The sequence below is a fragment of the Trachurus japonicus genome, chromosome 15 (assembly GCF_045865225.1).
Source record: "Trachurus japonicus isolate A0001 chromosome 15, Traja_1.0".
Taxonomy (NCBI): Eukaryota; Metazoa; Chordata; class Actinopteri; order Carangiformes; family Carangidae; genus Trachurus; species Trachurus japonicus.
The window spans coordinates 17,414,955-17,437,574 of record NC_140921.1 but is presented as its reverse complement, the minus strand read 5'-3'; the positions used below and the strand labels follow the sequence as shown (position 1 = coordinate 17,437,574).

At 42.9% G+C, this 22,620-nt stretch overlaps 1 protein-coding gene across 1 annotated transcript in view; it reads left to right on the top strand.

Moving 5' to 3' along the window:
* Positions 1 to 19,629, top strand: part of LOC146973481 (zinc finger matrin-type protein 4) — a 46,948-nt gene extending 27,319 nt beyond the window's left edge. Inside the window, exons 5-7 of the mRNA XM_085800075.1 lie at positions 1,892 to 2,149; positions 9,376 to 9,472; positions 19,324 to 19,629. Of these exons, the coding sequence (XP_085656201.1) occupies positions 1,892 to 2,149; positions 9,376 to 9,472; positions 19,324 to 19,345 (377 nt within the window). The 3' untranslated portion in view covers positions 19,346 to 19,629. The remainder of the gene's footprint in view (positions 1 to 1,891; positions 2,150 to 9,375; positions 9,473 to 19,323) is intronic.
* Positions 19,630 to 22,620: the final 2,991 nt, after the last annotated feature.

Below are 22,620 nucleotides of genomic sequence, written 5' to 3'. Positions count from 1 at the left end.
TGGCCGGGAAATGAAATGACAGCGAAAAGGGTTCCGGGGGTTGAGCTGTTGTAAGTGAGATGATAGCAGGGCAGAGGGAAACGCCAGCGAAGGGGAATGTGAGTGGGTGTGGTTGGCGAGATGAGCCGAGACACAGCCATAGATACAGTAACTATGTGAACAGGGCCTGAAGACACATCAAGGTATGAGCAACCAATCGGCTGGCAGGGCTGGAGTCAAGTCAACACAGGCGCACACGGAACAAAAAAAAAAAAAAAAAATACACATGAAGCCACACGCCTCACGCTCAGGGTCACTGGTCAACAAACACTGCATGCTTTTGATTTGATACCGCGGAGCTGATGGCTGTTGCGAGAGAAGTGGTGTGACTCACGTAGGCTCTAAAGCTTGTGTGAGTGGGCTTTTGTTCGTGATATAAAATGTTTAAACGTGCAATACTTGGACTGTGTAGTCATAGTGGGTATAACTTCAGAGTCATTGACACGTCGTAGATGAGAATCGGCACATTTGGACATGCCATCTGGCATTAGAAGCTTTCTCACACAGTTTGGCTGTGGACCTAACACCCCCTCCCTGTGTTCAAATAAACACTTTGAGGAGAGATGATTACTTTGGTCTGCATACTGTATCTCACACACAAGCAGCCTATTCTGGAGCTTCATTCATACACACACGCACACACACACGCACAAAAGCCTTCACGCGTTCTCTCAAGCGTAGATTATACATTCAATACGCCACCCAAACACCGACACAGATGCACATGCAACCACATGCACACAGCAAGAGCCACAACTGCATCCCGTGGACATGTCAGTGCCTGTTGGCTATTAATGGGCAATCACCATGGTAACCAGCATCATGTCACGAGTAGCAGGTCACCTGGAAGTCTGCCATTTCTTTTTTCTTTTTTTTTTTCCAGGAGAGATGAAAGGGAAGGAAAGAGATGAGAGAGGAGGATGTGGGTAAAAAAAATAAATAAATAAATAAACCAGGAACATTCAGAAGTGCAGTAGATGTGTGAGTAGAGTGTCAGTTTCAAGCACTTGCAGACTGGTCCCAGGAAAGCTGAGGACCGATTCCTGACTGTCATCCACGCTCCTGCCAGCACTGTGACCAGGACAAAGGACAAACTGTGCCCAGACAGAATGATGGAGAAGAGCACATCTTCCCTTCTATCACCATGAGCAAAGTGGGAATGCTGGACTTTAAGATGGATGAGCCGGCGGGCCAAGAGAGGAGTCGGCAGACCTCTGTGAGTGCAGTGTAGTGGGACAAGATGAAACATTTTAAAAGCCCAGACACGGAACTGTGGTGACGTCATCCATTGAGTCACTGCAAGTTACTCCAGATTCTCCACCTCCGTGCTTTTTCATGGTCTCTGAGCATTTTCACTCAGTTTGCAGACAACACCACCAGAGGAGAGAGGAGCCTGGACCAACAGTGTTAACAGGCCTGGTGATTCCACCTCACACATTACTTTATTTATACTATTTACTGTGGATTTTACTGCAGTTTTTACTTGTACTTGCCCTTTATAATCTGCATGTTGTGCAGTTGCAACAAACAGGGACCAATAACATTTTTCATATTCTGATTCTTCCACTGAAGTGGTCTATGGTCTGTGCTCCCCATCTCCATCAGCACAATTTAAACCTAGAGCTTTTAAAAATTCACATGTGAAAGCATGTGTTTGAAATGCCATGTGTGGCTATGAAAGAGAGCGAGTGTTTGTGCATCTGTGCAAAAATGAATGCTTGGCTTTATCATGTTAATCTAATTTCATGTCATTTTCACATTAAGAGCATCATTTGCATTTGAATTCACGGTAATGTCTCTCCCTTTTTATCCTCCCTTCTCTACCTCTGCCACCTCACCTCGTCTCCTCCAGATTCCTCCCCTTCCACCCCGCTGCCCACGGACCCCACGGCGTGCCCGCCTCCTCCCCCCGCCCTGCCCTGGCCCATGGCCGTGGTCGGCGGAAACGGCGGCAGAGAGGCCGGGAAGTACTGTTGCCTGTGCGGAGCCTGGTTCAACAACCCGCTGATGGCCCAGCAACACTACGAGGGCAAGAAACACCGCAGGAACGCAGCCAGGGCTCGCCTCCTGGAGCAGCTCGCAGGCAGTCTGGATGCCACGGAGAGCACAGGTCAGCCTCTTGGCCCTGAGCCCAACACAAGTGACAAGTGAAGGGCACCAAGGGTGATACGACTTTGTACGCGGAAAGATGATAAGGGGGAGATCACATTCAAGATCAGTGGCAGTGAGGGCGGACTTGTGAAATGTTCGTATGCCTTTTAATGTGGTGTGCATTACATGGATGTCGTAAGGAGGTAAGCCGCCCCAGTTATCCACGGATAAAATTAGCACCACGTCAGCCACTTACCGTAAAGATCAGCTTATCACATTTACCACACATTTGGTCAATCGCATGGATTCTCTATGAGCAAGCACTTTTATATATGTTCCCACCAAATTAATCCAGAGCTTCCCCTCCACCGTCCCATTGTTAATATATACAATAAAGCATTAAAGTCCCAGAGATGACTCTACTTGACTCCCTTTAAATTCAAATGCAGAATTTGACCATTTTACACATCCATATAAAAGCCATTGTGTAATATATTTACTGTATTAAAGGCGCCCTCCACCACTTTTATTTGTCAAAGCTTGTGAAGTCAGCCCATGAAAACAGTTGTATAATATAATTTGTGGCTCTGCAGGAGCTTTGCCAAGTCTGAGAAAATTACTCAAGTGACATCATGCAGATACCCCGTCTTGGGGCTCGGGAGCCACAGACTTTTATTAGAAAGCCTATCTCTCAAACTGGGTGTGTGTAGTTTGAAAGATATGGACGCTCACCAGCTGTGTGGTGGGTCCAACATAAAGATGCTATCACGTTGCATTATTGGAAGTGTAGGAGCCAGCGAGTTTAGAGCTTTAGCCACAGGAGGGCCACAGGGTCTCTGATGAATCAACGCTGCTGACCAGTGTTTTCTGCAGCCTCCGTTGAATAGAATGCCATTGCCATATTAAATCACTAGAGTAATCTTTGAAAGGTGTTTACTGGGTAAATAATTTGAAGAGTTGGACTCCAAGCCAATAAGATGAAAGCGTGGGCTCATCCATCATCCGGGGCAAATATTTCCTCTCTTCCTGATGTGAAATTTTGACACGTCTTTTTCATCATCCGTTTGCCACAGTCTAACCTTTCCATGAGATTTGTCTGGGGTCACGGTCTCCTCACATTACAGCAGAGCATTCACACTTGTTAGTGCTAGCATCAAGATGTGTCAAACTGTCACAGGGCCTCTGCTGGCATGCTGTACAGTATATACCGTACGTAGGAGACGGCAGCGCTGCGAGATGGGAAATTATACACTGACGTTTAATCTGACACATTTCATTGTAAATCTAATTAGTTACTATAGCACTATAGCATGTACTTTATTTAATGGCTTTCTCTCCTGCTTTATTCCACTCCCACATGCTCAAATGTAGCCACAAGAGTGACACTGATTTACTTGTTCATAACACACATTTCCGCCAGAAGGATATTCTAAGAAAAACTATTAATAGTACTTGGCACAGAAAGTGCATTTCCTTTTCTTGTTCCGATGATATCATCCAACATCATCCTATAGTACTGCACTATGCATCCAAACGTGCACACCAGTGTCACAACACCTCCTCTGCACACTAGTTTGACGCACTTGTAACACACACACACACACACAGCGAAATCAGTGCCACACACACATGCAAATCCTCCGTGAGCTGAAGCTGTGCCATTCACTGTGTGCTCCAGGTGCCATGACACAAACCATTATCTCAAGAAGCCAATCATATTAAAAGCGTGAGTCATGTTGCCGCCTACACTGGCTCAGAGGCTTTAAGCGGTGTCATGTTGGATATCGTCCTCCATCCACACACTGTGACCCAGATCCTACAACCTCAGCTACTTTTTGGGTAAATTTGACTCAAACCTCAGCATGGAAGTACAGAACACACAGAGGATTGTGAATGTATTAGAAACATATATATAAAAGCCGGATTTTTCTTTAGTCTAAGCCAAGATATCTGTACCAAGTGAAGAGTGACGCTCTACTGCAAAATCTATTCCCCGTCTACTTTTCAAGGGCAATGAACTGGTCTAAGATTTCTAAGTGAGCTCCCTGCTGACGTGATCTATCTCATGTGCCATCAATCAAGTGTTTGTTCCAGCGCCTTCAGTCTGAAGCGCTTTATTCATCACACACACACACAGCTCCGTTGTCAGTGGTCGTTTGTTCTCCGGTTAGACACTTTTCCGCTGGTGCAAGATTCTCACATCTGATTGGCTTTTATCACCACTTCAGGTGTGAAGTCACAGGTGTGCCGGGTGTAATCTCAGAGGGAGGGTTGAACGCGAGGCAGCAGCTGAGCAGAGGGAGAGGAAGAGGAAGGGGGTAGGAGGGGCCCGAGAGCAGATTCATCTCCGTCCTTTTGTCCTCCTTATTTTCTCTTTAAAGTCTTTTTTACGTCCCCCCACCCTTTCCCTGCTACTACACTCGGTCTTGTACCTTTGTTTGTTGTTGCTGGGGTTCTGCTGTGTGTAAACTTGTGTGAGTGTGTGTGTCTGTGTGTGCGTACACCACTGGGGGCTCAGATCTCTCGTCATGTCTCATCTGTCATCCTCATTAGTGCCCCCAGAGACTCAGGTGAATTATTTACACACCAATATTCCCCCTCTCTCTAAACGCCGACTACAAAGCCGGCTTTGCTGTACAGTCTGGTTGCATCCTATTGATGATGCTGACCTTTACTTGTGCTTGTGCATATTTTCTCCTCGTCTTTCTCCTCCGGCCTTCTGCCCCTCCCATTTCACACCCTCACAACCAAAACATATCAGAAAATCCCCATGACGTTTCTATCGACACCGTTTCTTACTCTTGGATTTTTTCTGTTGTAATTGTGGAGACAGGGCGCAGGGGAAAATGTCGTTATTTTCTATGGCTAGGTGTCAGACAAAAACCCTCGGAGATGGATTACAGAGGCGGCCGAGGGAGTTGCAGTGGGGGTTGCTCCTGGCGCGGGACGGAGCCCGGCTGACTCGGCTGTGTCTTTACATAAATCACGACAGGGGTAGAAACCCCTTAAGACAGAGCCGACGCATTGTCTCTTCTCTCCGGAGACTCTGTAAAGAATTAGAAGCAGTGAGATAAGTGTCTAGTGTCTAGTGTGTGTGTGTGTGTGTGTGTGTGTGTGTGTGTGTGGACCCAAGAGAGGGTGAAGTACCACAGAACAGAAAATTGTGTGTAATTGATTACGGTGCCTGAGTTGGGAGACAGAGTCTACCTCCTCTCCCATGAGACAGTGCTCACTGTGACAGTCACACAAGTAGGTTATATACATACAGTATAAACAATACATACTGTAGGAGTCTATAGGTGAACTATATCAGGGGTTCAAACTGCATCTGCAACATCAAGTACTGGAAAGTGTCAAGAATTGAAAACTGGCTTCTAATTCTTCAGCTTGTTTACTTATTCATTAACTCAGATGTTCTTTGATGACAGAGCTCCCTCACTGTGGACAGAGGTCGTATTAATCACTCTTCATACTGTACATCCTGAGCCATCTGAGCCCCGGTGGAACTGTCTCTCATCCTGTTTGCTAATTCAGCCCTGGAGGACGAAGTCAGCTGTCTGGAGAGCAGACTAATGACCATGAGAGGCGACAGCCTTTAGTTATGTAAATGTTAGTGGACTGTAGGTGTCCAGTCTTTCAGCTACATGGACTGAGATGCTCGTTGTTCTCTTATATGTGTTTCACAGTTGAACTGACTGACTGATGATTTCAACGTCCACCAGGGCTGAATGAATCCCATGCTGAACCGTCTCTGCTGCAGTTATCTCTCAGATAGCACTGCCATGAGGCCTTTGAGGGTTTCTGGACTATATTTGTCATAATTTTGGTTATGTACCATTATGTTATATTTGCATAAAGCAAGAATATTAGTCAGCTACTCACTACTAAATACCTTAGTAGTTCAATTTGAACAAATAAATAATGTGCAACAAATTTCCGAGTAATCGTGATAAACTATGAATAGTTGTATGATTAATCTGGATTTAATATTTTTATCAATAGATAGCCCTTAAACTACAGTTAATTACAGTTATTCATTAGTTGAGATGAGCCATAGAGCAAGTTGATAAACTGAAACGTGAGATAATCTAGTTGTTTTATTTAATTCAGTAGTTCAGGGAGAGTTTTCTTCCCCGTGTATGAATTTTTTTTTCTCTAAAACAGATGGTCTTCCCGATCACTTTACGATCCACTACAAAACTAATTAGTCTCTCTATAAGTCCTCCAAAGTTTGTTGCTTGGTAAAATTCCACTTGGATTCAGCCTGACTCTCACTCGATGCTCAGCCCCTCTCTGCTATGGTGTTTGTGATATATTCCTGGGAGACGTACTGTCAAGACTTTGCTGCAGAGTGTTGGTTTTGATTGCATCTCAATGGGGTTCTTTTTGGATCCAGTTCCTTTTTAATCTTGCAAAGCGCATGGTAAACTAATGGCGCACTACAGCACAAAGGCTCTGAGGGTAGTAAGAGCTCCGTAAACTATTACAGTATGCTGCCTCCACAGTGAATAAAATTACAGATGAGTACTTACAGTGAAATTCTCAGATGCAGTCAGGCCTGTAGGAATGAAGTGGAAAAGAGAGGGAAGTCCACTCTAGAATATGTAACCTGATAATTCAGTTGTGGTTGTACAGCGTATTTAGGGCTCATTTCCTCCTCACGCCTTTCAAAAACAAACCACTATTTAACCAACAATGTTCATGCAACACTGGATTTTACGATCTTCAATGCCGGGCACTACCTGAAAACCCACAAGAGACTCATAAATAAAAGAAGCTGCAGTTAGAGCTTGGCAGAGCGTCCTAATGGAAGGAGCCATGAACATCATGCTCCAAATGGATCATTAATGTAGCTGAGGTTAAAATATCAGACTCTGAAACTGCAGGAAGATGTTGAATGTATTTGCAAGAAGACTCTTCAAAAGAACATAATTTTCTCAATTTTCTGTGCACAAAATGCAGCTCATTACTTTTTTGACAAGCATTTAGGAGTCTCCCTGCCGGGGGTGCCAGCGGTGCCGCGAGGCTCTATACATTAAACGACAGCCACAAACAGCTCCACACCCACTGCCTCAGCTCATCTCACCCCCTCCTTTCTCTCTCCCTGGCATATCTCCTTGTGTAATTAACAAGGCTTAGAACACCCTCACAAATACTGCTCATGCTCACAAAAAACCCACATTCACCACCCTGCCCTGCATGCTGTCACTCGCGTTGTGCGCACACACACTTTCCCTGCATGTAATTAACATGGATTAGGACGCAGCGTGGGCTAATGCCAGAACAGCTTTTTTAACCAAAACACATTGTATGTGCATGTGGCCATGTGTGTGTATATGTGTGTGTTTGTGTGTGTGTGTGTGTGTGTGTGTGTGTGTGTGTGTGTTCAAAAGACTGGCACACAAACACACACTTCTGGCACAGACACAAACTGCAGCATATTGTACATCAGTGCTTCTCGGCCAGGCAGCGGGGAGGTGACATCAATCAGGCTAAAAGCAGGGAAAGCTGCCTTTGTATGTGCGCACAAACACACATGCACATAAAACACACTTAATCGCTTCTACAAGAATAGACCTCTTTGTGTAATCCTTGCGGCAGTATAGAATTACGGGGAAGAGAAAGGGAAAGAGAATGAGAGAGACTTATCATTCCTTTCTTTTCCAAATTATCTCTTCTCCAATTAATAGCCTTTTCATTAAGAGAGGATAGACGTAATGACATTTTGGCAGAAGGGGATGTACAGTACTATCGCATTTTTCTCCCTTTCACACACACAGAATTAGTGAGTAGCTCCTAATAGATGCAAAATATCAACATTGAAGCAAAGACAGTGCTTACTTCAGGCAACTAATTCAGCCGTGGGTTTGTTGTAAATGACTGTTTGTCCTTAATCACCCTGGAAACAGACAGATCATCTCTGTCTGACGATGACAGGGCGCTGCTACGCCACATTATGCAGCTCCATCCCAGTCTAAACGACCTCCCACCACCCCTAACAATATTACAACTTCATCTCCCAACATACTTCACCAATTACCGCCACAGAAGGTCAAAAGGTGATGGAGTACACAGACGACTCATAAATCTCAAGGACAGTAATGACAGCAGAGAAAAGGGCACCCACACACACAAACACACACGAGAGACAGAGCGCACCTGATTTCAGTCACAACAAACGCCCCCGGAACTACACACATTCATCTTCAAAATCTGAAAAGACAAAACCACAGACAAAAGAGGGGGAGTGTGCACAGGTGGATGTTTGAATGCTTTGTCATGTCACTGATTTGAGAAAAGTTCTGCAGCGATGTCGGTGTACAGTGTGCAAACTGCGAGGAAACAAACTACAGCTCTTCATTGTGTCTGGGAGAGAGGACAGAGTCGGTGACGTAATGATGCCGACTGTCCAGCCTTCACAGAGACACAGCATTTAATCTGCCCTTGTGAAAGAAATGTGATTTTAAAATCTCGGGAAGATATTTATGTGGGGTAGATACATAACTCTGTCTTCTCTCCTCTCCTTCATCTTTTCAATTCACACACATCCTAATTCTTTCAGAAATTTTCCACTTTTGCTCATTCGTTTACCCCCCACCCACCTCCCCATCGCTCTTCACCCCCTCTGTCACTATACCCCACCATCCTGATCCGTCTATTTTGGGGTTTTCATCTTGACCACCTGCAAACCCTCTAATTAGTTCACATCTGTGTCTGAGCTGCACCATCTTCAACACAAACACACACACACACACACACACACACACACACTCACCAATACAATACAATAATGCATGCACGCACAACCATTCACTGCACTACACTGTTCTTTTCTTACACCTTGTGTCCTAATTCTTCTCAACCTTTTGAAATTCAGCTTTCAAAAAGGAACCCCCCACACGCACACACACACACACACACACACACACACACACACACTACAAAGAGGAAGGCAGTGATCTAAAAATGTTACTGGCTTTCTGCTAATGATTAGTCTAATCAAATCTTTTTGCAGATGCACTCTAATTAGGAAAATTAGCCTGCACTGCAGAGTTTAAAATTAGACAGTTATTTGGTGTCAGTTCAGATTTTTATTGTTGCCTGTGATGGCCTCAGCACCACTGCTGCTCACGATCCAGATGATGATGATGGTGATGATGATGGTGACAGCTTTCGGGGGGTTTTAATGAGCCATATTGATTGAAAGTGCCTTCACAGTAATTGTGAACCTGTGTGTGTCTGCAGGGCTGCGCAGTAGTTACTCCTGCAGTGTCTGCAGTGTGGTCCTCAACTCCATTGAGCAGTACCATGCACATCTCCAGGGCTCCAAGCACCAGAACAAGTGAGTACAACAACATGGATGGATGGGTGGGTGGGTGGATGGATGGATGGATGGATGGATGGATGGATGGATGGATGGATGGATGGATGGATGGACGGACGGATGGACAATCATCTATATCCTAAGAAAAATAAAGTGTGAAACTCTCAGAAAGAGAGGACGCCTCTGATGTAGTGATAGGTGATGTGTGTAGAGGTGTGAAAGTGCAGCCGTTCAAAACACATTAACACCTCTGAACTGAAATAAGTCTTCTCCTATCCTAGCCTATATAATTGAGATGATGGATATGATGCAGTATTTGGAAGTCACCACTGCCAGAAAAGAAAACTGTAAACAATCTGCACAAACAGGTTTCTAACTGATTAAGAATTGAAGGAGGAGTGGGGATCCAGGTCTAAACAGAGGTGGTATGGTTTGTCTTACAATGATCCTGCTGCACATTTGTGTGTTTATGAGACGAGATTGAACCATTATTAGTGCGATGTGAAGCAGACAATGATGCAGGGACAAAACCGAGGGACAGGCAGTTCAACTTAATACGTGTTTATATTAAAATGCATATAGGACACATAGAGACTCTATAACTTTAGATATGTGATGACTAATATACTAATTAAGATGCATACGGTACCGGTATAAGCAGTGTAAAGAGATGTGCAGTAGACTGGGGCAGCAGAATGGAAACAGGGTTATTTTTCATTGTATAATATTCATAAAATGAAGGTTTGGTCATTTTCATTACTGACTATAGAAAAGGTAATCATAGCCAATGTATGGGGAATTATTTCCACCAGCAGGAAGAGAGCGTGTGATACAACAGTTACATTTCATGCATTTACAATCAGGTAGCTGTGGGCATGGTTGTAGGCAGTGAAGTGGTGTGTGTATGTGTGCGTCTGTGTCTGTGTGTGTCTATGTACATGTAGCCTATGCCTCTCTGTATTTAAAGTGATGTAATGGAAATTAAGTGCGTTATGAGTGGAGCATTTGTCAGATAAAAGGGCGCTAGAGTATATAAATGCGTCGCTGTGGCTGTTTCCTGTAAAGTACTCTTTCCTTTTTGTCTTATGGTGCGGAGTTGGGGCTCTTCAGCTGAAATAACTCTGCATTCACCCTAGAGCATAACTTGTCTGGGCTGCACATGCCAAACTTCTGCCAGTAAGTTTACTCTTAGACAGAGAGCGGTGGGTGTTGTGAGAAAAACAAGAATGGAAAAAGCACAGAGTGAAGGGGGAGGAGACAAACAGAAAGTAAATAGGATGGAGTTTCTTTTAGCCAAGGGCTTATTCCAAATGCTGATATCCACTGGTCACTGGGAAGAGTACAAGAGCGTCTGTATTATTTATGATGGGAATCATCACGTACGCTACATTGACTACATAGTGTGCCCATCTTAACAAAAAACGGGACATATTTTGTCTCCCTTTTTTCTCCCTTCAATTATCATCATTAAAAAATGGTCGTGGTTGGGCTGAAAACAGCACATCCTGCTGCATTAAAAAGGAACATGCAACCCAAAACACCACAGTCTAACTCATCTGTCTCTAGTGAGTGAGTCAAAGTGCAATCTCTCCATTCAGAAAGCATCACTGTGATTTGCTGAGGTGCAGAGATAGCAGCTTGTATCAGCACAACAGAAATGAAAGGTTACTTGATGCTGATCTGCTGTGATTTTTTTTTTCTTTTGAACCAGGGAGAGACATTTTGACAGGTGTAGTCAGGTTGAACATCGTCTGAAAAACTTCATCACAATGTTTGGGAACAACCGTTGATTACTCTACAGTAAGAGGGAAAATTGCTATTTCCCTCAACAACTATGGGCTACTAAGAGAGACTGAACACCTGCTGTACAGTAGCTTTGCTAATGCAGCAGTAGAATTCACTCACACTGTGTTGCAATATTACAATGATTCTGCACAGAAGCTATAAATCAAGGGGAAATATGGTGGCTCATAACCGGCAGTTTTACTGTCACAAAGCAGAAAAGGGGGCAGATACACTGAAGCAGAGATGTTTATGAGAGAGAAAGAGGGAGTCCGCAAGACTGATACACACCACAGACAGTGCTGTATGCACCACTGAAACAAGAGAGACAGATGGGAAGAGAGATGCAGCGAGACAGAAAAACACATCGGGTTTGAGACGGAGGCCAGAGAAATAAAAAGGGCAAAGAGACGGAAAAAGACTGAGATAAAATTGATGAGGAGAGACAGGCGGGCATGGAGAAATGTAGTAATACAGACAGAAACAGCATGTAGTGGAGATAGAAAGGTGCAAAGAGCAGAGGGAAGGAGGAGAGAAAGTCTCCTCACATCGTCCTGAGGTGGAGCTAGAGAGGTAAAGAGCAGATTTGGAGTGGGCATTGAAGTGAGCTGCTCAGAGCCGCAGGGCTTTGCTGTTTAGATTGGAGAGGATGGATTGACAGAGCATGGACGGATAGAGGACAGTGAGAGGCAGACTGAGAGGTACAAGCAAGATTTACAGGGGTGGTGCCGATAGGTCACTGGACAGAATGGGGGAAAGTCCTTCATCCATCTTATCACAGAGGCTCACCGGCAGTGGTCGGACGTGGAAGACGTTTAGTGGAGAAAGGCTTTACTCAACATTGTTCGCAGGGATGTCAACAGGAGGCGAGGAGATAATACATGACATTTCAGAGAACAGTAGGTGTTTGGTGACATCCTGAAGAAATAATGAAGTTATTCTGAGGGGTCTGGGGAAAGTGGCGGACCTCATGATGCATCCTTGGAGAAAAGATTATCAAATGACTCACAGGGAAAAGAGAAAAGTGGGATTGTGAGACAATAGTCAAGTTGTAATTCAGGATGCATAACTCTCAATGGAGCTCTTGACAAAACTTGAGTAGCTCAGTAGTTTTCTCAAGAGCTCCATTGAGAGTTATGCATCCTGATTTTTTCAATGTGGAGCAAATCATTGAACTACAGTGATTTGATGTCCCTGCCCAGTGTGGTAGTTTATAATAAGCATCTTCGTCTGATGTGCACAGCTGACTAAATAAGAAATGCATTAAATATTTTTTTTTTAAATTAACATTCTGAATAAACACATGTCAAATTTACTGACTTTTTGAAAATATGAACTACAACTGATAACAATTTGTGGGGTATATGTACTTTGTGATATCTGGAGAGGAAGCATTACTATGGCTCATGTAATTTAACAGCTGGATTGTCATTTTGTTTGGTCAATTAAATTCTCAAATATAATTTGTTTGACAAAAATTATATCTGAAACTGGCTATTCTGTGTTTTAATGCTCCAGTGCTAAGGATTGTGTGTAATCCCCTGCAGCAGTGTCTGCAGGATTGCAGATGTACAGACTGTGTGCATTAAGTGTGAAAAAGTCCATGAGAGAGGCCTCAAAGCACAAGAGACTTTACACTGGCACAGCCCTGAGCACTCGCAGACTTACTGCAAAATGCACACCGACTTCTGTTAAGTGCATGAGCACCAACACTGGTACTGCGAGTAAGCCTTTCCAGCTCTGTTCCTCTGCTGTATCGATCCTCTGGGAAACGCAGAACACCACCAAAGGTTCCAGCTCATCGACCTCACTTCCTCTGCTTTCACCCAGTCACTCAGGTGAAACACTATACAGGTATACATGAATGTATGGTAGAAACCACTTAAGGCGAAGTCTGAGTCATTCTATTACACTACACCCTCCTACATCAGTGTGCGATACATTTTATCCTGTGCGCGCAGCGGTATGTGGCATGATATGATGGCAACTAATGCCTCTGTCAAAATGTACAGTGCAGCACATTGTGCAAAGTTTCACTTTTCTGCTGATGTGTGAAATTAAATACACTCATGCATGCACACACACACACACAAAGACAAACAGTCTGGCTGCAGCACAAATATGAAAGTAGACAGCCTCTAGGCATCGCAAGTTTAGAAATAAGAGGAAATAAGAGTCCTTGCATAAGGGCTGTGTGTTTGTGCATTAGTGTTGGTTTGATTAATTTAGTTTTACCTGACACTATTAGGCAAGTCTCTGCTGCACAAATGTGTTTTATATTTGTGTATAGTGATGTGCATGTACGCACATATGTGTAAATGTAGAAACATGTGAGTGCTTATGGAGAAGAGGCTATAAAGACTGTGCTGTTCATATCGGCGGGTTATTTACAGGGTGGACACAGCTTTGCCAAAGTGACGCGAGAGCTTCCACCCTAACTTTGCCTGTGTGCGTGTTCATATGTATACTTGTGTGATGTGTGTGTTCGCTCTGAGTCAGGATGAGCTCTGGTATGTGTAAGGAGCTTTCCGAAGAAGACGAAAGCACGGCTGACGGCGGCGGGGGATTAGCTCTCACCGTAGAAACATCCGTGAAAACTGTGCATGTGTGTGTCTACAGTTACATCTGTTAGTGTGTACTTTAGTATGTGTGTGTGTGTGTGTGATGTTTGGCATTAGGACTGTGTCATCATCATAAAACAACAACAGATTTCTCTGTTCATTAAACAGCTGGATGCGTCTATCTGCCAGCTCTCCTTATCTATACCAAGCAACCGCTTCATACACAGTCGACTGCAGGTCATTTGAAGCGCTGCAGACTCCACACAGTCGCTACAGACCGGCTGCTGTAATTGGACCTGTACAGGATGATAACAGCAGAGATAGAACTAGATAAACTAGGCAGAACATTTCCACAGTTGTTAAACTGCAATTAAGCCAATGCACCGAAGCTGGCCGGCAGACAGGAAGCCAAATGGGCAACAGACAGAACTGAGTCAGATAGATGAACAATAAATCCCCATGTTGATTCCTGGCTCAAGTTATTTTAAAAACTTATGGCTAATTTGAAATAAGAATGGAAATTAAAGAATTAATATGTCAGCAGGCAGGAGATGGATTGTTGTTTTCTGGCTGTTCAGCTGTGTAAAAATCTGGCAACTCTTGTGCCGATCTGTTCCCAGTGGTGACGACAGTCGACAACTTCTAAGCAACTTTTTAAAAGTTATTTATTAGAGATAAACTACAATAATGTCGAGCTGACAAATTTAGGTCTTTTATGTACAGTACAATTAAGACATAAGGTTGGATGCACTTTGTGAAAAGTTTGTGTTTAAGTTTTTGTGTGTTATGTTCACTTTTTTATTACTTTTCATTATTTTATTAATGCATTTCATTGCAGCATATCAATTTAGTGTGCTGTGTGTTGTTGTGCTGTTACTGTTGTGCTCAAAGACTCCCATGAGTTAAGATTAGAGCAGGACGATATGACTGGAAATCAATATCAATTATTTCAAACTTTGACTTTGCTGATTATTGATGTCTTTTCTTAAAACAAGTGCTCTTTATGTTTGGAAATGTGATCGTGTCCAAGTGTTAAAACAAATCGGGAGAGTAACCTTTGGTCACTGAAACTGCTTTTCTGCAGTATGTGCATTTTACTTTTTGTTCACTGCAACAAAAATGCGCAAAAAAGATGGAAAGGGTGTTGTTTTTATGCCTAAGCTGTACTTGGCGAGTCGAACCAGCCAAAACACAACAAGGATCTGGAACCTAAAAGAGGAGCTTCTTCTGTTGCATATTTTAGGTATCTGACAGGAACCACTATGAGGGAATCTTAACGTGGCCCTTAGGCGAAACACACTGCAGCTTAAGGAAACAAACACATGCAAAAATACAAACACACCACAAATTCAGAAAACAACTTCATCAATCTGACAATGCATGGGCTGCAGAAACTGAACACCTGCAAATACGCCGATGAGCTGCAAAAACTCACAAACCATGTTTTGTGACCCTACTGCCCAATTCCCACATCTCACAAAAGGTCATTATTTTACAGGTTTTCCATGATGATTACCACCAATTGATAGTTTTAGGTTAAGTATATGATTCAAAATGTAATAAGAAAAGGGCCTTTTCCAGGAGATCGTTTTTATATTAAGTAATATATCTGTGCCAGAAAATGTTCCCTTAAAGCATTCATAGTCACAATAAAGAATATCCTCAAGGCAATCATGACTTTTATGTAACGTTTACCAGCAAATTCCTGCTGTCTGAAAAGGTTTTGATCAAGTGTATATGCATTAAAATAATAATAATAAAAGAACAAGACAGCACACTAATTAGGTCCTTTGAGTCTTAAACACAAAACAAAGCAACCAGTAAAGCACATCATTTGCTGTCTGTGTGCTTACATCTCTGACCAATGACACTGCATGGCTTTAACTACCCATATAATATTATTCATGTTCACATCTCTCACTCAGATTGTATGGCCTTTGCTGTCTGGGTGCTTTTTCATTATACAAGTATGACCTCTGGCCTGCCTTTATGTGTGTTTATGTGCATAGCGTGTGCTTGTGTATGACTGTGTGTGTGTGTGTGTGATGTTGATGTTGATGTTAACGCAGGGCCCAAGGGTATGATGCTGAGGTCGGGGACAATCCATTTAGCCTACTCACCCCGGTAATTATTCAGCATCAGTATCACAGAGGAGGACACATAGACAAACCACAAAACAAACTAATGCACATTTAAGAGGGGAAGGCACAGTGGGCGAGAGAGAGAGAGAGAGAGAGAGAGAGAGAGAGAGAGAGAGGGGCGAGTGTGAGAGATTACAGTGCTTAGTGTAAAGTAACTCTGAATGCAAATGGTTGAACTATCGACTTGCTAATAGAGCAGGCCTGCCGAGTGTGTGTGTGTGTGTGTGTGTGTGTGTGTGTGTGTATGTGCATGTGAATCCTCTCCTTGCTTGAGGCAAGGTGAAAGGTTAATTCAGGACTGTCGCTGGTTCGCTGTCCTCACACATGCCTTCTCTGTCACACTCTGAACACACACATGCAGGCTCAAGCCTTAGGCTGCCCTCGTTTCCCCCAAAGGCACTTGTCTTCCCTCACACCTTCTGCCTCCAAATCACACAAACACAGTCTTTGTGCGCAGGCACGTACATGCACGCGCACGCACACACACACACACACAGCCCTGAGCATCGCTGTCTGTGATGTTAATAAGGTGAGGGCGGTGAAGCTGGGGGTGGGGGGTCACGCCTGAATCATGACTCATCGCTCAGCTGCTTTAGCAACTGCTACTGCAGGACTGTGTTTACCTGGCTCACACACACAGGGTGCCAAGGTGACCTTCACATCCTCACTAACACCTAGCTCAGATGCAGAGGTACATGCACTCTCTGCACCTTCTCTCTTTCACACACACTCACACACTGAATATCTCACATCCCACATGTGTGGCCTTGAGACACATTATTGGATTACTGTATTAACAGTCACCTTCACTCAGACCACAACCTTTTATTTTACCCCCCCCCCCCCCAGTATACATGTACTATTCATCATCTTCTATGGCTGCATCCAAACTGTTAACAGTAACAATAATAATCTTAATAATAATATGTCTGGAGATGTACAGTATGTGAACTGTTGCAGACTATGTGCCATGTTAATCTACAGTATCTCCCATCAAGCCCAGTCAGAGGACTTGTCAGAACAATGACAATAAAGGTACTTCAAAGGTGTTCTTTCAAAGAACTCCACAAAAGCTGAATGTAAAAAGGCAAAGAAATCATCTCTTCTGCCTCGTGAAAGCGCCGCTCCGCTTTAGCATCATTCTGAAATCATTAAGCAGTTAATTGATTAGTCAACAGACGGAAAATTGCTCAGCAGTAATTCTGAGCAATCCATTTATCTGCCAAGACATTTGTGAAACAAAATCTTCTCAAATTAGAAGATTTGCTGCGTTGCTCTGTTTTATGCCATTGTGAATTTCATATCTCTGACTACTGGTCAGAAGTGGTGCTGGTCTAAATGGACATCATTTGGAGGACTTGGAGTTTTTAACATTTTACATTTGTGACAGTATGGTCTACACAAGTAATTCACAACCTAGTGGTCAGAAACCCTTATACTGGGCATGCACTGCACATTTCTCAGCTGCACGACTGATCATTCATAAGTGAAGTAGTAGAAATGGCTTAATTTTAATATGTCACAAATCACTGGACTAAAAGAAAGAAGAACATCAAAAAAACAACTGATTCTGAAAATAATAATAGCTGCAGCCGTACTTCTATGTGTAAGTCTATTTGTGCAATGTGCATATACACAGTATATGCCTCCCATTGCTTCATCTCTACCACTCTCTACCTGTCCCCTCCCAGAGCCCAATACATACTACCAGAGTCATGCCCCCCCCACCCCCTCCCCCCCTCAGTCCTCAGAGAGTCCAAAGTGCTGGATGAGTCCTGACAGAGCAGACAGGGTGTAGAGGCCATTGTTTTAACAGCCATTACTGGGATAGGTGCTGACAGCTATGGTGCCTCTGCATCCTTCCCTCGTTCTCCCTCTCCATCTCAGCTTTAGAAGTGTGTGTGTGTATATGTATATGTGTCTGTATGTGTGTGTGGCAACACTCCAATTAGGACATAATGGAGGAGTGGCATTTTAACAAGGACAGTGATGAACACACTGAAACTTTTTTATGGTGTGTTTTCATTTCACACAGAGGAGACTGATGGACAGGTATGAAGACAAACACTCTCACTGAGTCTGAGTCTGATTTTGTTTGTCTCTCTTAACTAGTGGTTCTCAGCTCACTGGTGGGTGGAGGGCAGAGAGCCACTACAGGGGAGATGTGGCTGACCAGGGAAAAATAACAGAGGGAAACTAAGTTGTACAGACTTCATTTTTGCAAACAAGACTTTGCTGAGCCTGTCAAGTTGACCAATAATTCAGCATGGCTCCTGTTTTATAGTCGCTTCCTCTATCATTATTAATGGTTGATTTAAAAAAAGAAAAAACTGTGGGGTTGGGGGGGGGGGGGGGGGTGTGTGTGTGTGTGTGAACTCTTCAAGCATGCCAGAAAAACGTTTTCAGATCCACTGGTGTAATCTGAGGTAAAAGCAGCCAGGGCCAGACTCCCACTGAGGCATAAACATTTCAGAACTACATCATCAAACAAAGTTAAAAAGCATCTCAAACTGACAAGAGAAACAATTATGCAAAAACGCTGCAGAGATGAAAGAGGTTCTGTAACTTAGTGCATTGTTGTAGACATTTTTGTTGTGACATTTAGCCAATTGAATAACCTGTGATGCTAATATTATATTTTCATCTCAGTTTTACTCTGCAGAGATCTGAGCTGCATGATTTTAGTCATTTAAACTTAATATATCTAAAATAACGCTCACTCAGCTAGGTGGGTGTTTCTTAGCATGAACTTAAATCAAACTTATCTCCTAATTCTCATTAAATGTGACGTGTTTGCCTCTGGAGTTGCATTTGTTTCAAAGTGATAAAGCTACAGAGTTGAAGCCGTAGCAGCGAACATTGTGGCAAACAATCAGTAGCTCCAGATAAAGGCCAGAGCCACAGTGATTACTGCACATTAACCACCAGGGTTTATGCTCCTATCTTTCTCCTTTGTTTTAATTTGGGGGACAGCCAGATAGAAGGCATAATAGATGGTTTCAATTATGAGAAGATTGTGAAACAGGAGTTGTGGTTAATGCTTCACATACTGTAGAGCTACCATTCCCAGTAAGGTCCTATTCTTTTCGGGGCAGCAGAGGAAATAAAAGCAACGTGAGGTCACAGTGTTACACGTGTGCACATTGGTCATGTTCCATTACCAACGAAGACTTTATTTATTTTGCTCATTACTAAGAGGGGTACGAGACACGGATTTACATGTAAATGAGGATTACTTACCGAGGACGGAGGATGGCAGGAAGTGAATATTTTTCTCCTCAGTGGGCTTGATGTTCCCTGTGGTTAAAGAGGCCTGTCTTGTCAGATCTGCCCGTGTCACAGGCAAAACAAGACTAACAAATTCTTTCCTGTGTTTTGGTTCCAGCCTGAAGCAACACCAGCAGTAAGCCACAGAGACAGGCCACTCTGGAAAGAAGAAGAGACGAAGACAAGATTATTGGAATAAACAGCTCCAGAAAAGAGGACTTGAGTCAGGAACTGAAGAGTCTGAGAAAGTAGCGCAGTGTTAACTTCAATGTGTGTGTGTCTACGTGTGTGAGTGTGTGTGCGTGTGAGTGTATGGGTGTCATGGGCATCCTTGCCTGCATTTGCAGTATGCATGTGTGGGTCATTGTGAGTGTGTTTATTTCTATCTTTGATCTAAAAATATATCTCTGAGATTTATTCAGCACCCAAGTGTTTGATATGAGTTCGACACCGACGGCCGTCAGAAGAACTGCGGCTGCATATTGCCATATAATTCCTGTGTGAACCACAATCCTAAAATTGAACTGATGTCAGTGCGTTGCCCAGAGAGGTAATAACCATTACAATGATAGTCATAGAGCAGCAGTAATAAGAACTTTATAACTAGACGTCCCCCAAGTGCTCTGACAGCGATCCAAGTGTGAACACAGTCTCCTGCTTCTATATGCATTTCATATTCAGCAGCACTGATCTTGGCTCATGCCTGGCTCACTCTCACACCACTTGAGACCTACTCAGGCCCGTGCTTTTAAAATACAAGGACAGGATAACCCTAAATGACCTCAGCCATTACAGATTGCATGAATCTCCATGAGTTAAAAAAAAAAAAAAAACAGTAAAAAGAGTATTTTTGATTTTCAAATCTCGTGTTGTCTATAAATGTAGTGTCACTTTTTTTCAGATGGTGGATGTGTCAATATAAAATCCATCTTTTCATATTCCAAATAATCATACAAGCTGGTGATGTTTCATGGTGACAGTGCGGAGGGGCAGTGGAGAGAAGCAGCACAAAGACTTTGAAGACTTTGACTTCTGAGGTGAGGGGGTCTGTGCAACTTTAGTGACTCGTATACTGTTGAAAACATTCCCACAGCACTGAATACTGATGTCAGATGCAATCCAGAGGTGACAAAAATTATCTTCTCTGTTGAGACGGGCGACATGTAGATAATATTTTTTTTATTGTTCTGTTGCAGTGGCCAGAGAAAAAAAAACCAACAAATAAAAAAAAAAGTCACTCCCAATCCATGTAGCAGCCGATGTACAATACAAGTGGGGATGTAATTCAATGCATGCAAAATGTAAAACGTTGCATTCACTTGCCTTTTTGAAACCTATTGCTTGCGCGTTTTTGGCAATAGCGCTGCTTTCTAGTGATAGCTTCGTAATGCATTACTGCACATGCTTGCATCTGAACAAAGAGGTCACACTTTTTTTTTTTACTACCGAACAGGCTTCTTGCGGACACCTAATTTAGTCATCAAAAAAGGAAGAGCTTTTAATATGTAGAGATTCGACCAGTCACCGCTGTTCAACACCCCTCCATGTGTAGTGTCTGTGAAGTGAGTTTCAATAATGGTTTGTAGCAAAGAGGAGACGCGCTCCAATGTCCTGCGCTGGCCCCGAGCAGCTTTTCTTTTTCTATGCGCTGGGGAAAGGAGTGAAAATCACAGCACTCAATGCTAAACTATCTGCTGTGGGTTCTTTTTGGTTTGAGCCGTTTTAGGTTTTTGTTTTTTCTGTACACGCATTAAAAATGTTTTTATTTTGTGCTTTTTTGTTCATTTCACGGTGAAGAGAGTGAACTATGAATGACCCGATTAGAAATTGTTTTTCTTCTGCAGACATATGGATGAGTAATGGTTTTTATGCAATCACACTGTAGTATTGACAACCATGACAATGTGGTTTGGAAGTGGAATAGCTGAAGCAAAAAAAAAAAAAAAATTGGTTTGTGTAAATAAATAAGCATTAGCTGCAGGTGAAGTTTTGTGTTTAAAGAAAGTACAAGAGTTTTGTATTCATAGTGTTTATCTGCACTGAGCAACAGGCGATAAGGGAAATGTACTTCTAATGGATATTATTATTATTATTGAGAAATACTAGTATGCTGCCAGTGAAAGTGAGAATAAGCTGTCTATTTGGTGGCTCATGTTTTGAATGGATAACCATCAGTAAAAAAATAAAGTCATCCTGAGCTGCAGAGCGAGTGATGATGGACCAAAATCCAGCATGAGGACGACAGGGGAGCGACCGTGCCCGCTGAGGAGCGATTTTGATAACAGCTGTTTTCACGACCATCACGTCTCCCTCTGAGAAACCTTCAGTGGAATCATCAAGCCGCCAAAACAGCGACGTGGGACTACAGACTGTTGGATTTTAAACGCATCTAAAATTACCAAGCCCCAGCCCCCCCCCCCCAAACCACCACCTCCTCTGTTGTCGGTAATGCCATACGAGAAACATAAAAACAACAAGTCATTTGGCATTTGCGATGTGCATCCCGACTGTTTTGATGATTATTTACACCGGCACTGGTGTGTTCACAATAGAAGCGGTGTCTGTGTGTGTGTGTGTCTGTGTGTGTGTGTGTGTGTGTGTTGATATCACATTCTGTGCAGAGGATGACTGTGCCATGAGTCACATATTTTAGCAGATGTTACATAATATTTGACAGAGATGTATCTATGGGTAGGAATTCTGTGATACGATGCTTGTGGGTGGGTGTCTGTGTATGTGAAGCTGTCAACTGCACTGGCAGTGGGAGACTCGCTGTAAGCTGTGTACTGTGAGCACATTTGTAAACACACCTTATGAATACAATGAAGATGACAACTATATCTATTTTCTCTTGCAAAATCCAGACCTGTGTTTTTTTTCCCCCTCTTCTTTTCTGGTTTGTTTGCGCTGCCATTTGGACGTGTGAAATTAGCTTTAACTGGCAGCGATCAGCTGTTACCACACATGCACAACCTTCAGCTCTGCAGTATCACCCACACAATAATATTTTAATTATTAATCTTGTTAATTACCATCCCTTTACTCTATCTGAATATCACCCATTTCCTTTCCTAAACCTTTTTTTCTGAATTTTCCATTACCAACTATCATACAGCATGGCAACCAAAGGTATTAGTGTAGTCCTATATGAACAGAAGATAATACTGTAGTTAACATCAAATTTAGAATAAATAATTATTTTTGTTAACAAATGGGCAGAAAAGTGTTGATTAATAGCAACAAAAACATGGGATAGTTTGAAATTTGATATTTTATACCAATATATCTTTTTTATAATGATATATTTTATTTTTACATAACATTTTTGATAGAAGTTTATTAAAATGTGTAATTCAACCGTTTTTTTTTCAGGGAATTGCATGTTCTCCTATGTTTCACTGATGCCTAAAGAAAT